Here is a 14,969-nt window from a genome sequence, read left to right as displayed (position 1 = left end):
TTATAAAAAAAAAAAATGCACGTTTGTGTTTGTGATTTTAATTAGAAAGAAATCCACATCCATAATTGGTAGTTCTTCAGTCTTCATCGCAACTTCATTGTCCGTCCCATTACAGTTTGTAGTGTTCTCAGTTGGGAGATGACATCCAGAAAAATGTTTTGGAATCCTCATCAAAAGGGGTTCCTGATGAGTTTTGGGTTAAGCTCGGCAGAAATGATCCCATCAGACAGAATGCTGTGGTCTCCTGGTAGAAGGAGGCAGGATTCCTGCTGCAGTCCTGAGTCGGCATGGCTACACGGCGTGGTTCGGGTTGCCGCAGTATTTCTGCCACAAATCGATGGCTTTGGTGACGATAGCATCTGTGTTTTCCTGAGGTATCTGGAAGACAAAGATTAAGATCTTAAACAGAGGCAAGTTTTTATATATATATATATATATATATTTTTTTTACTTTTTCTTTTTCTTACATTACACAGGAACTTAACCACACCCTCTGGCCGGGTGTGGCCCATTAATATGATCTTATAGCTGAGCAGTATCTCCAGGGCGACAAAAACCAGGATCTTACAGGAGCCACTGATCACTTTGTCCCACACCCTGTAAAAAAAATAAATAAATATAAAATAAACACTTAAAGGTCTCAGAAATAGTAACAGGATAGTATGAGCCACAAGGAATTATTCTTGGCATCTTCAAGTGATGCAGTTAAGGAAAATGAAACCTTTTCTAATAAGTTAATCCCAAACAACTGCATTTCCTGTTGTTTCTTAGTTTGCAGCAAGACCACTTTGAACATTTTGTCAAAAAACCTGTGAATAGATTGTTGTACTGTCTAGGTTTGGTAGGATTAGGGTGATGGCTGTAAACTGACCTCTGCAGGCTGGATTCAGGCAGGCAGCCGGCAAAGCAGCGCTTGAACCACAGGCTGTACGGCAGCTGAGGCAGCGCCCCGACGCTCCTCAGGTGGTTCAGCAGCCGAGGTTCCTCCTGACTCAGATAATGTTCCAGACTCTTTGGCTACAACAGAGCAAACCCCAAAAATAAGAAGAAAACTTAGCACTGATGGAAACTATTGCAGAACTTAATTTTATGGCCTCATTTATACAAAATAGTATCGATTCAAGAGCAGTTAATACTTATTAAACAACTTTCTACTGGATGGGCGATACAGGCAAAATTCCCAGTGGAAAACTCCAACATTGTACGTCTTGTAATTTACAAATAGAGTAAAAAAGGTAAGGACGGGTTACTTTGCTGAGCTTTTATGCATTTATTGCATCTAAAATTAATCGGGTGGATCCAGCCGTAAAATGACCTATTTCATGTTTTAAAAACAAATTCAAAATTTAAATTCAGCTGGAAAACATGTTAGTTTTTCTCGGAGTCACAAGTAACACTTACGAGGTGAGGAAGCGAGTCTCCAAACTTAATGTGGAACTGATTTATGAAACACTTGATCAGCCAGTAGCAGTCGATGGAATCGTCAACAATCTCCTCCATGGCTCTGCTGATGGCCAGGAAGTCTTCATTCTCGTCATTCTGGAAATGAAACACAGCAACATTTAGCAAAACAAACCTTTGTACGTGCTGGAGTCTCCAGTATTGCAGTGTGAATTTACTATTAAGTCAGACTAAATTTTTTCCTATTTTATATCCTGTAGTTTTACCAAGATTATTTCTATCTGCTTAATGCCAAAATAATGTGAGAAATTATTAAGAGAATTTTACAAATTCAGGACTTTTCAGACATTTCTTTAGTATTTTCCTTTCAGCTTTTTCCACAAATTTTCTGAGACTGAGATAAGAAGGCTTTTTTAAATGGTCACATCAAACTACTGAATTTATTGTTCAAAAGACACTCTCTTATAGATTTGGTGATATTCTTAGGTTCCATTTGCAAAAACCATGTGTAACCAATGTTCATTTTCACATAATTCGCATGTTTTCACCTCATGATGGCATCTATTTTGTAAAATGCACCAGTCCCTCCTGCAGTAAAACATCCTCACAACATGAAGGGTTGCTGTTCTCAGGTATGTAAGCATGTCTATTTTTCCCCCTCCAAATACAACAGTGCAATTTATTGACATCAGAGCACGGAATCACACATTTTAATTTTGCACCTGAATACATTTGCAAACTGTAATCTGGCATTTTATGTTGGTTTTGGAGTGGTTCTTTCTTCCTCATTCAGTAGTTTTTCAGAACTCGGTTTACTGGATATGACCTCTCACTAGCTTCATCCAGCTTCTTCACAAGGTCTGTTTGCTTTTGCTCTGGGACTGATATGTACACTTTACCTCTGAGACACAGACCCTGTCTTCATCCTAAACCCTATTATGGCACAACATTCTCAAATGTTTATTCTTGTGGATAAATGTTAAAACAGAAGAACATTGCATCTTAAGGCATCTGATATTTGCACCAAAGAATGAATCCGCCTTGTGGAAGTTCACTGTTCTCTTCCTGATTATCTTTGCAGATTTATTTATTTTTTTTTATTTCTCCATGATATCATACAAACATGTTTGGGGTGTTGCCTCAACCCTTCAGTAGTTCTAGCCTGACGCTTGGGAAGTGTGAGGCAAGACGTTTGCCGTTTCAAACATATTTTGGTTTGCTGCAATAAAATCAGGAGAGACAAGCTGGGGGATCTAAAACCTCATTCCCATAACAAACCCAAGAATGTGGGGTTTGCTTCTGCAATTACTGGCACCAATGCTTTTAATTTAGTTGGTTATGTCTTGATGACTTTCACAAACAAATCTTTGAGATATCTGGTTTTAGCTGGCTATAACTCAGTACGTTGCTAATAAAATAAAAAAAAAGCTTCAAATTCCAAGTGTGATGGAGCTCAGCTTTAATTATGTAAAATCTGGACCACAACCGAGCCATTATTCAATGAATCATTTCCTGAAGATAAGAGTGTATGCAGCGTCAGTTCAGCGCTGATCCACAGAGTGTTACATCTCACCGGCGGTAAGGTCTCGGAGCATCGCGGGAGCACCTGGCTTTCCAGCTGGAACATCCGTAGGTAGATGTGGGTGGAGGGCGTAGATGAGTTGATGTATCTCATCACCTCCAAAGCTTCCACAACGTCCTGGTACTGCTCCTTCCTGTAGCCTCCAACCAAAGAGTGAGAGTCACTGTGTGGAGGGAGGATACCTGCAGTAATAATGACAGTCAGAGACGATGGAAGGTGAGATGTTGTCAGTTTATAACCCCTCTACACAACTACACTTCAAGAAGACAATTAAACCAAATTACAGCTATGAGAAAAAGTAAGTACACCCCATGATTTGACAGCTTGTAGAATGATTTTAAGCAGCAATAACTCATATTCAGCGTTTTGTGACTGTCTTTATTGGTCTCTCACGTCATTATGGAGGAAGTTTGGAACACATCAGTTTGCCGACATCTGCACAGCTTTTTTAAATGTGTCACACAGCACTATCCATCAGGATGGCACCTGGACTTGGACTGGACCATTGTAATCACTGTCCTGTTTCTACATAAGTCCATCGTCGACTCCATGACAGAGTCACCGTGATCATCATTCCTCCACCACCATGCTTCGCAGTTGATGCTCTTCATTCTGGCCAAACATCTCCACTTTGAGTTTTTTGTAATTTCCACAACATTGCACGGTCTGACCTTGAGATAAGTTTGATGGAGAGACTATTCCTGGGCATATTAGTAGAGGTTGTAAATGCTTACACTTGTAACTGACTTTCCCTGAAGAATTGATCGACATTAGATGGTTTGGAAATGGACTTTTATCCTTTCCTAGACAGATGTGCAGTAACAGAAGCATACGGCAGTTACTTCCTTCTTAAATACTTTTCCCATAATTGATTTAATGAAAAAATAAGTGTTGGTAAGTGGTTAAATTATTCTGACATAAAATTGACAAGAATATTTAGTAAATAAGATAAAGCCAAGTAAAGTATATGTCATGCGGCTTTAACAGTAGGATGATGATATTGAGAGCACAGTTACCATACAGAATGATTAACCAGTAGGGAAACGTTGTTTCATATTCAAATTTCACAAGTGATTGCTGTGTGCTTTAAATGCTTTCTGTTCATTTTTCTTCAATTTTAAAAGGAAGTATTAGTCTAAAAAAAAGCACAAGCAGACATTTTGGTGAATGTGTGTGTGTGTGTGTGTGTGTGGTTTCTTACCCAGCAGCACCTTCCAAACATGAATCCTATACATGGATGGGAGAGGGAACCTCTGACTGAAGGTGCTGAGTTTTTCTAGATCTGCAGGACGGTAAAATTATTCAGTTGTTTTGATTAGTTAATAATCTCTCACCAATACAACATATGTCATTATTGAATTTTGTTTTCAGTAGTGCTACAGACAAACTTCATAATAAAAAAAAAAAAAATCAAATTTTCATCAGTTTTACCACTTATTTAAGCAGCATTTCAATAATAAGGTTTAAATGATGCTGTAACTGCAGTTCACATGTCAACAAATATGATTTTACCTCAGCAAATCATTGCTTTAAAGTAACACTGTCTCAAGAAGATGCAGCATAAGTTAAATGTATCACATTAGGTCAACACAATAAAAATATTCTAATAAAATTTTTAATTGGATATTTACTCCAACAGTATGCCACAGCTTCTTTATTCCCATTTACCAAATGTTCATACTTTTCAATACTCAGTTCTCTAGTTTTATATTTCCATCAGTTTTTATGACATAATGGATATATGTATACAAAGATGCTGCTGAATCTGCTTGCAAATCAGAAAAAAGTTGTAATAATTGTTATTTGGACAAACATAGACCATTTAAAATCTTTGAAACTTGGAAACAGGACAGGATTAGCCTAGATTAAATACAGATCCTTTAAATCACAGTTTGCCACCAGCAAAACATTCATTTCACAAAATCTAAAAAGGAATTTAAATCACTTGTTTAGCATCTAAATCCAATCTGGTTAAAACCAGAAATATTTATGAGCTGCATAATCTGTTGTGCAGTGGCAAAGCAGAGGTGAAGTCAAGGCCTTTATAGAAATCTTTAGAAAAAACCCTGATTTTTTTTTTAAATTCATATCTTTTTCTCCCTTTCATTTAATTTGAGAAGATGTAAAACTGCAAAACCTTTTATTTTCTTCATACCCATCTAACTTAGCCACACTTGGGGAAAATACAAAACTAATTTAATAATTTTCAGGGCTGTGTAAGGAAGTAATGTTCCAAAGAACCCCCATCTAGCATGTGCGTTTCTGACATGTTTTTGTTCTAAAAGTGTTGCCTACCCAGTGGATTGTCCTTGAGAAGTATTTCCAGTGATTTTTTCTCCTCCACTCCTCTGAAACCCACTTTTTCATAATATGCAGAACGAAAGTTCCTCTGAGGGTCATCAGCCATGATGTAACCTGTACAATCAGATCCAAAAGCAGACATCTTTAGTGGTTCTGTGAATTTACAGTGACGACAATTCACGGTTTTTAGATTATTCTGCAGAGTAACAATATTGGAAAGAGCATTAGTAAAGTAAAAACTGAAATCACTTTTGTTATATTTTTGCTATAACAAAATAGTTATCAAACTTCCCTTCGTTGCAGTTATCTCAAAATCAATCAGCAAGGGATCAGAATCTGCCAATATTTCCTTGACTCTAATATTTTATCAGCTCATAACTAAAAAAAAATATTTCCCCCCTATTGTTTCATTACATAAAAATAAACAACTCATACCTCTCTTGGTTTACAAACACATACTTTAATGCCTTATTAGGAATTTACTAAAATTCAAATAAAGACCAGGGACATTTGATTTGATGAGTAAATGGATACAATCTTGTAATTCTTTAATTTTCAATTGGCTTTTGTTGCAAAGAAACCTGGGCCACATTGTTTCTCTTTTATGATTTGGTGCGTCTGCATAGTCATAACATTTTATCAAACTAACTATCCAACTGGTAAATAAATAAATAAATGAGACAGAAAATGTTGAAATCCTCTTTCGTTAGCCGTGGTTCTCCCCAAAGACACAAGCGTGCAGTCTCAACTATGCATCAGAACGTCTTCAGAGAAAGGAAACTGCTGCTATGAATATTAAAGCTGAAATAACAGTGTTCTCTATCTTAAAGTACGTCAGGATGGGAGGCTTAGTAGGAGTGAAAAAGGCTTTGGGATGTCAAGAAGGGTCCAGAAAGCACAAACACTGTATAATACTGAGGAAGGTACAATAGTGTTGAAAATTGGGTCAACACTGGGACCCAATTTTCAAGTGGGTGTATCTACATGTACAATTAAAAACAAAATTAATAGACTTTCAAAAGAAAGTCAAACAATATTTGATGATAGTCTGTGGTTTTTCCAACAGAAAACGTTGAACCTGTGCTCAGTAAACTCCCCAGATCTGAAACTTACGGAAACACTGCCAATAAGATAATGAGGGAAAGATTTATGAATCTCTTGATGTGCAAGGGCAACGAGAAACAATATGTAAAACTACGTGACATGACAACATAATCGTCTCACCTTGGTGTACTTTCACAACGTCCCCAGTTTGTTGTTATCCTCAGTCCTACATTCGTTGTTTCTGGTTGAGGGAACCGAAAGCTTGAACACGTCACTTTTAAAGCTCGAAATAATAAATGTCTTGATTTTACTCTTTGATGTTTACATTATCTGTTAGGCTACTGAATTAGATTCAACTGGAAGTTGTTGCACCAGATGCTACACTAAAAATTACAAGCCGCTGACGTATAGAATACAACTTCCGGGTACTACTATCAAAATAAAATCCTTAAGTGAAGTTTTTATATTTAATCAATATCGTTTTATTTCTATTTTATATTAACAGAAACGTAAAATATAAATATATCATAAATTTTATCCAGCCTGCTAGCTAAATTTAGCTTTTCGCTTTTTTAAATCTCACAATTAGCCCTTATTTAGAAGGTCTGTGACGAAATTGAAGAGGCAGGTCTCGGATAGATATGATGCGTTTAATTTGCCTCGGATATTAAAAATCTGGGGTAGAAAATATCTAGCCACTTCGTGTCGGCTTTCCTGTGTTCCAAGATAATTTTATATGGTTACAGTAAAATTATCTACTTTCACTAACCAGATAATTATTTTTATAGATGTTCCTACTTTATATAAAGAACAATTTGTGGACAGTTCAATAACTTCTTTCTTCCTTCTTCCTTTCAAACAAAAAAGGGCTAATTTGATTATGTTCTACTCTGTTTGAGTATGCCCAAGAGTTTTCTGAAATGTAAAAAGTAGTAGGGCACAGAAGATATCTTCAGGTAAGTGGCCCAGTAAAGTTATCTAATAACATTTATGCTGCATTATTTAACGACATACTGAGGGGGTGCAACTTCTTCAACCAGGTATGCATGTAGCTGTCTCTCTATGCAGGAGCAAGCAAGTACACATTTTGAACACGGATGCATGCAGAGTGGACTATGATTATATTTTAGACGACTGTTAAATGAAATTTAAGACAGAGAGGTCAAGTTTAGATCTGAATCCATTGTGAGTTGAAGTTTGTAGAAGGGGGTACTACTGTATTTTGCTGTTTATTTAAATTTGTGGTTTAAAATGGACTAGTGATGCAACGGTGGCTTCTCCAGGATGTACCCCATTTCTTGCAACTGAGGGATGCATAAAAAGTGTTTGGAAAAAACACAATTATCATAACTAACTTTATAGCAGGTCAAATAGAGTGGAACTAATTATTACTTTTAATGTTTCGTAACTTGTAATGTCTTCACAGCTAATTTACATCTGTGTCACAATGTATTGTATATAGTTGCAAGTAACCAGGCTTGCATGAAATGTCATATGCTATACACAGATGTAACAAAGGTTCAAAATTAAATAATACAAAATAAAACCACATTTAGGCCACTCAGCAAAACATCTGCAATAAAGCTAACTAACATTGCAAAATGGCTATTCATTTGCAATATGAAATTGTCCTAGTTCAGTCATGTTTGCTCTGTCACACAAAGCAAACATGTTTGCTTTGTTTGTTTTTTGTTCTTGTTGGACATTCAGCCATGAAGGACTGAAAGAGACTTTTAAAGGTGGTATGAGCATCGATTCAACATGTACTCTGTTTTAACTCTGTTTCTAGTAGCAGGAGGAGGAGCTTCAGAAGAAAATTCTGTGATGTCACACTTTGAAATGTAAAATGTATTATTTAGTACTGCCCCAGGCTCACCTACCTGTCCAGGTACCCTTTTTTCTGTTTTTTCTGTTAAAACTAATTAACACACTCCAATTTCCTCATGAAATAAATCTGGATACTCTATATTCACCAGCCATACAGAACTATGATATCAATTTGTTGGTTCTATTCTTCCCTCAAGTAGTTTTAGCTTAATCCTTTTATCTTTTTCTCAGTCATTTTAGTTGTGTGTGTTACTTGCTTAGTGAGTTGGTTGAATAAAATGTTTTAACTGTGAAGTTGAATTTTTTTTTTTTAATAAATACTTGTATAATTGAGAGAAGTTGTCTATGTTTAGTCCATATCCATGTGCGACATCCTGCTGCACAGATGACATCAGTTCTAGACTTATGCCTTCATCTATTCTTATTTTAAAAACATAGGCCTTATCAGGCAAAAATGATAAATAATAACTAAGACTGAACACTTTGACTATATATTTAAACTTTTTTCTCTATAATGAGAAATGCTGCTTGGACTAAGTAATTTTTTTATTCAATTACTAGTTTTATTACTAGTTACCATAAGCAGTTTTAATAATTATTCGCAGCCAACGTTGTCTCTTTCTGAAGTGCAACATTCTTTTTCTGATATTTTCTTAAGGCCATTTGGTTGGGTTTTAATTTTTTACTTTAATGAAAAGTTTTGAATGTGCCAATAAAACTGAGGAACAAGTAGTAAATTACACATAAAATAAGAGGATAAATATGTCTTCAATGTGTTAAGTTATTGTTTAAGAAGAACCACGCACAAAGATGGTTTCAAATCCACAAGAGTACAAACTCTTCTTTAATAAATGATGGTAACAAAATAAACAGCGTATATGGTGCTAATCAGAAAACAGAATCCTTTAAAAAAATTGCTCAGTAAAATAAAACCATTAAACCAATAATGTCAACAAACATATACCCCAGAAAACAAACATAGATCATATTTCAATGATTCATAAAACAAAAGCTGATTATAGTAATTATTCAAATTGAGAAGTTAGCCATATTCCATGAAACTTTGGAAAATAATACTTTTGAAACAGAGCATGCAAAAACAAATATGGCAATAATTAAGATTTTTTTAAGGATACCAATTATAATCATAACACATTTATTTACTCTCCAAATACCTTAAGGTGGCTGTTAATAATACTTTTGTTGATTGTCATAAATCTGTTCTGTAAGTGTTCTTCATATCTTTTACTTGAAGCGCCAAAGACAAAGTAAAACCAAATGCAAAAAAAAAGAACGAAAAACATTTCTACTGCACAGAGAGAAAATATTTAGTAAATTCCCCACACACTGACAATATTGTAAAAATGATTACTTAATTTGCAAGAAAAGTGGATAAATGTAAAAGCCTCTGCATTTTATGGATTTATCTGGTAGAGGAAAAGCTGGTAAAAGTAGTTAAATTATATTGTGTTAATGATGAACCCAGATCAAAACTGCTTCTGCGGGAGCCCCTTTGTGAACCACTTCTAGATCCTGTCTTGGATCCTGGGGCTGAAGCAACATTGTATGGACTGCTGATACCTCTAGAAGATATAGATGATGCCTGAAGCATTTTCACCCCAGTGCCCTCTTCAACTAGACAGTTATCAAGGATTTCATTGTAAGAAACTCTAAGTTTGCTTTTGGGACATGTCAAATTTTTTGTATGGTTTTTGACATCCTGGAGCTTTTGTGCCATTCTTTGATCCAGCCAATCCATTGTCAAAGCATCCTCGATGCTTCTTCTACAGCCCTTTTCTGGGTCATAAAGCCCCCCTGTTGCAACCTGGAACTCCAGAAATCTCTGCCCCGCCTCATATGGTAGCCACATTTCCTTTATGGCCAGAGCAGCTGACAACTTCTTTTTGGTTTTTAAATCCTCAAAACCAAAATAGGCTTTCTGGGCAGGTTTTAGTTTAGTGACCATGTCATTAGCTATTAAACCCATTTGGGAAGCCTCTTGTATGCTGACCCTCTTGCCATCTGTGGGATTCACAATTCCTCCAGTGCAAGCCTGGGCCTCAAGCAATCTCTGGGCTGTGATAGAATCTACTAGACCCCGATTTAAAGCCTCTGTGATAGAAATCTTCTCTAATGCCTCTGTGTCAAAAATGGCTCCTACAGGCTCCACCTCGCCAACTGGTTCAAGAGGAGGGGACAGAGTGATCGATACATGGGATTCCTGCTTCAGGGAGTCTGAACATTTTTCAGCGACAACGCTGGATGATGAGCATTTCTCTATGATTGTGGTAGTTTTTGTCGTAGTTGTTTTGGTGACTGTAGGAGATAATGGCCTCGATACAACAGTTGATGAAGAAGATGAGAAAGATGATGTAATCGATGGAACAGGGACTACTGATGTTTTTGAGGTTGATGATGTTACTGAAGATGAGCTTAAAGAACCTGAAATTCCTGAAGTGGATAGCATTGATGAAGAAGAGGATGAGGAAGATGATGTAATCGATGGAACAGGGACTACTGATTTTTTTGAGGTTGATGATGTTACTGAAGATGAGCTTAAAGAACCTGAAGTTCCTGAAGTGGATAGCATTGATGAAGAAGAGGATGATGAAGATGATGTAATCGATGGAACAGGGACTACTGATGTTTTTGAGGTTGATGATGTTACTGAAGATGAGCTTAAAGAAGCTGAAGTTCCTGAAGTGGATAGCATTGATGACGATGAAGATGTAACTGATAATTTTCCTGATGGTTCTGGGATTAAGTTTGATGATGATACAGATGATGATGATGATGATGATGATGAAGATGATGATGATTTGTGTGTAGCCTGATTACAGATGATATCTGCAAATTGATTGATGGTGATAGCTTGTGAGCGATACTGCTCTACAACAGACTGATCAATGACTTGCTTCTCCAGCAGGTCATTGATGTCATATTGTCTTCCAGTTGACCTGTCATTGATAACAAACCGCATGGAGCCATCTGGAGCGGTGATAGTAATCTCTTCCCACTCACATTCCTGCTCTAACAGCTCCAGGTAGGTGTTATAGTCAATATACTTTTTGTCGTATGCTTCACGTATTGTCATCTCTTTACCAGTCTCTGGATCCACAATTATCACTCTCCTCTTTCTTACTGTGTTCTTTTTGCTTGACTCCTGCTTCTTTTTGTCTATGATTGGCAACAGAATAAGCCCAGTTTTCTCATCTGAGATACAACGTTTTTTAAGTTCCAGATAGGTCAGGTTTTCCTCTGTGTTGGGGTCAAAGAAACCTTTAGTGTCATCACTTTCGTCAGTCAGGATCTTATTCATTTCTTCATTAAAATAGCCTCTTCCATATGCAATATTCACATCAATACGGTGGCTGTGTTGGGGATCAATGATACCTCCACTGGCAATCTGGGCCTCCAGCAGACGAATGCCATGACCCTTCTCCACTAGAGAATTTTCTATGGCCTGAAAGAGGGAGATTATCTCACCTGTTACAGGCATTTTGTAACCGGTAACAGCTTTTTCTGCTGAAAGCAGTTTTTCCTTAAACTCTGGCCCAAAAAGCCTTTTATTGTAGGCTTCAGCAACAGTCAGAAAGAGATTATTGATAGGATCAATCATAAAACCTGATGCAGCTTGGGCTTCAAGTAGTTCTAGAGTGGTGCCAGGTCGCAGAAGTCCATTTTTCATAGCTTGATAGATTGATAGGACTTTATTACTGGCTTCATCATAAACTCCTGCTATGCAAGTGGAACCTCCCAAGTATGGCCTAAGGCGATCCTCAATGTCTTGGGTTGTAAGTTTGCCTGCGTTCAGCTGATCCGCATCTGATTTGCTTAACAACTTTGCTTCTACCAGCTCTATAACAGACACCTCGTTTCGAAGTCCCCTTATAGTTGATTGTTTAGGTTTAGGGAGAAGCAAAAGTCCAGTGCTGGGATCAGATTTACATTTTGTCTTCAGTGATGCATATGTAGTTGGTTGTTGAGTATCTGGGTCTAGATAGCACTTGGGAGACTTATTCAGTGCCTGATAGAGTTCCTCATCAATAAGACCTCGTTTCTTTGCAATGTTTTTTGGTAGGAAAACACTGACACTAGGGTCCAAAATTCCACCAACCGAGTCCTGAGCCTGAAGGAGCTGTAGTGCAGTGTCTTTGTTAATTATTCCCTTTCTCATGGCTTGGCCAGCTGACAGAAATTTGGCAGTATCTGGATCTTGATACCCAATAGCAGCAGTTTCAGCTGAAAACAATATTGATTCATTTTCTTTGTCTACTAGTCCTCTGGCACATGCTTCTTTTACTGTATGTTTCTTATTTGTCCTGGGGTCAATGATGTAACCTGTAGCTGCCTGGGCAAGAAGAAGTTTGTTAGCACTGTCAGATGATATGATTTTCTGTTTTTTTGCTTCTGTGAAGGACATTTGTCCAAGAGGCCCAGCAGCTACACCAGCAATTAATCCTGTCCCTTTTAAAAACATTTTAATATCTACAGAAACCTCTGAAACAGTTCTCTTCCCTTTCATTAGTTGGTCAAATGTTTGTTTGTCCAGAACTCCACAATCTAGGAGCTGCTGTGCTGTGACTGTCTTGTGGACACCATCAAAAAATAATTTGGAGGGGTCAAGCTTCCCTGACACTGGCAAAATATGTAAACCAGTGTGAGTGTTTGTGTTACATTTTGCCTTCAGCGCCCCATAGCTGACATTGTGTTCAGTTTCTGGGTCAAGATAACAAGGAGGATTCTGTTTAAGAGCATGCATGAGTTTTTCATCTAACAGGTTTCGCTTTAAAGCTACATCTTTAGGTAGAAATACACTAAGATTGGGGTCTAAAATTCCTCCAACTGAATCTTGGGCCTGTAAAAGATTTAGGCCAGTTGTCTCACCAATTAAACCTTTTTTCATGGCCTCAAACAATGACATTAACTGTCCTGAACTAGGATCTTTAAAGCCAATGGCAGCACTTTCAGCTGCTAACAGCCTAATTTGGTCTTTAAAATCCACCACTCCTCTGATACATGCCACCTCTACAGTCAATTTCTGCTCTGTTTTAGGGTCAATGATGTGTCCTGTGGCAGCCTGGGCATCCAACAGTAAATTTGCACTGTCTTCTGATATGATCTTCAGTTTCTTAGCTTCTGAAAAAGAAATGTTGCCTTGAGTGCTACTATTTACACCAGCAATGGAACCAGTCCCTTTAAGATTAACCTTCTTATCTGCAGATACCTCTGGGATAGTTTTCTCTCCTTTGATCAACATGTTAAATGTTGATTGGTCAAGAACACCACAATCCAACAACTGCTGTGCTGAAACTGGCTTGCGTAAGCCATCAAACATCATTTTGGAGGGATCTTTCTTTTCAGCAAGAGAAAGAAGCATCAGACCAGTTCGAGGCTCTGTTGGGCATTTTTTCTTTAAAGACCCATAGCTTGCACTATGCTCTGTTTCTGGGTCAATGTAACATTCAGGATTCTGTTTAAGTGCATAAACAAGGTCTTGATCCAAAAGGTTGTGTTTCAGAGCAGTTTCAATAGGGAGGAAAATACTGAGATTTGGATCAAGAATGCCCCCGGCCGATTCCTGGGCCTGCAGCAAACGCACTGCTGTCTTTTTGTCGATTATTGCCTTCTTCATTGCCTCAAACACTGACAAAGATTTTCCAGTGTGAGGATCCTTGAAGCCAACAGCAGCAGATTCTGCTGCTAAAAGTTTATCTCGAATACTTCTGTCCACCACTCCCCTTGCACAAGCCTCTTCTACTGTCCATTTCTGATTGGTTATTGGGTCAATGATGTGACCTGTGGCAGCCTGGGCTTCCAGCAACAAATCTGCACTTTCTGGAAGCATTTGCATCTTTTTCTTGGCCTCTGAAATGGACATTTTTCCTAACGATCCAACAGTGACCCCAGCAATAGACTCTGTTCCTTTTAGAAATAGTTTTTTGTCTACAGAAACCTCTGGGACAGTTTTCTGCCCTTTGATCAACTTCTCAAATGTTGGTTTATCAAGAATGCCACATTCAAATAATTTTTGCGCAGAGACTGTCTTGCGAACGCCATCAAACATGAGTTTGGAAGGATCTTTCTTCTCAGCAAGAGGAAGAAGCACCAGCCCAGTTCGAGATTCGATTGGGCATTTTTTCTTTAAAGCACCATAGCTAACACGATGCTCTGTGTCTGGGTCAATATAACACTGTGGGTTCTGTGTGAGTGCATGAACAAGGTCTTGATCCAAAAGACAGCATTTCAAAGCAGTTTCTTTTGATAGGAAAACACTCAGATTTGGATCAAGAATGCCCCCTGCAGATTCCTGGGCCTGCAGCAAACACACTGCTGTCTTTTTGTCAATTAATGCTTTCTTCATCGCCTCAAACACTGATAGAGATTTTCCAGTGTGAGGATCCTTGAATCCAACAGCTGCAGCTTCAGCTGCTAAGAGTTTATCTCGAATACCTCTGTCCACCACTCCCCTTGCACAAGCCTCTTCTACTGTCAATTTCTGATTGGTTATTGGGTCAATGATGTGACCTGTGGCAGCCTGGGCTTCCAGAAGCAAATCTGCACTCTCTAGGGGCATTAGCATCTGCTTCTTTGCCTCTGAAATGGACATTTTTTCTGAAGATCCAACTTTGACACCAGCAATGGATCCTGTTCCTTTTAGAAATATCTTTTTATCTTCAGAAACTTCTGGGACAGTTTTCTCCCCCTTGATCAACTTGTTAAATGTTGGTTTGTCAAGAACACCGCATTCTAATAATTGCTGTGCAGAGACTGGCTTGCGAATGCCATCAAACATCAGTTTGGAGGGATCTTT

The 14,969-nt window shown here is 37.9% G+C and overlaps 2 protein-coding genes across 2 annotated transcripts; both read right to left on the bottom strand.

Annotated features, from left to right (window-relative positions):
• Positions 1-19: 19 nt before the first annotated feature.
• Positions 20-6,728, bottom strand: tbc1d7 (TBC1 domain family, member 7). The gene is made up of 8 exons (XM_007540738.2): positions 6,509-6,728; positions 5,279-5,398; positions 4,185-4,265; positions 2,975-3,165; positions 1,402-1,539; positions 872-1,017; positions 468-597; positions 20-378 (listed from the first exon to the last, which is right to left on the bottom strand). Exons 2-8 carry the CDS (start codon positions 5,388-5,390, stop codon positions 292-294), a joined length of 885 nt encoding a protein of 294 aa, XP_007540800.1. The 5' UTR covers positions 5,391-5,398; positions 6,509-6,728; the 3' UTR covers positions 20-291.
• A 2,237-nt stretch (positions 6,729-8,965) lies between these two features.
• Positions 8,966-14,963, bottom strand: LOC103129570 (plectin-like). Its single transcript, XM_016664848.1, has 2 exons — positions 10,634-14,963; positions 8,966-10,513 (listed from the first exon to the last, which is right to left on the bottom strand). The coding sequence occupies exons 1-2, from the start codon at positions 14,949-14,951 to the stop codon at positions 9,579-9,581; spliced, it is 5,253 nt and encodes a 1,750-aa protein (XP_016520334.1). The 5' UTR covers positions 14,952-14,963; the 3' UTR covers positions 8,966-9,578.
• Positions 14,964-14,969: the final 6 nt, after the last annotated feature.

This window comes from Poecilia formosa, unplaced genomic scaffold, assembly GCF_000485575.1.
Source record: "Poecilia formosa unplaced genomic scaffold, Poecilia_formosa-5.1.2 Scaffold10, whole genome shotgun sequence".
NCBI classification, from domain to species: domain Eukaryota; kingdom Metazoa; phylum Chordata; class Actinopteri; order Cyprinodontiformes; family Poeciliidae; genus Poecilia; species Poecilia formosa.
The sequence above is the reverse complement of the archived record's forward strand: the minus strand, read 5'-3'. Positions and strand labels throughout refer to the sequence as shown.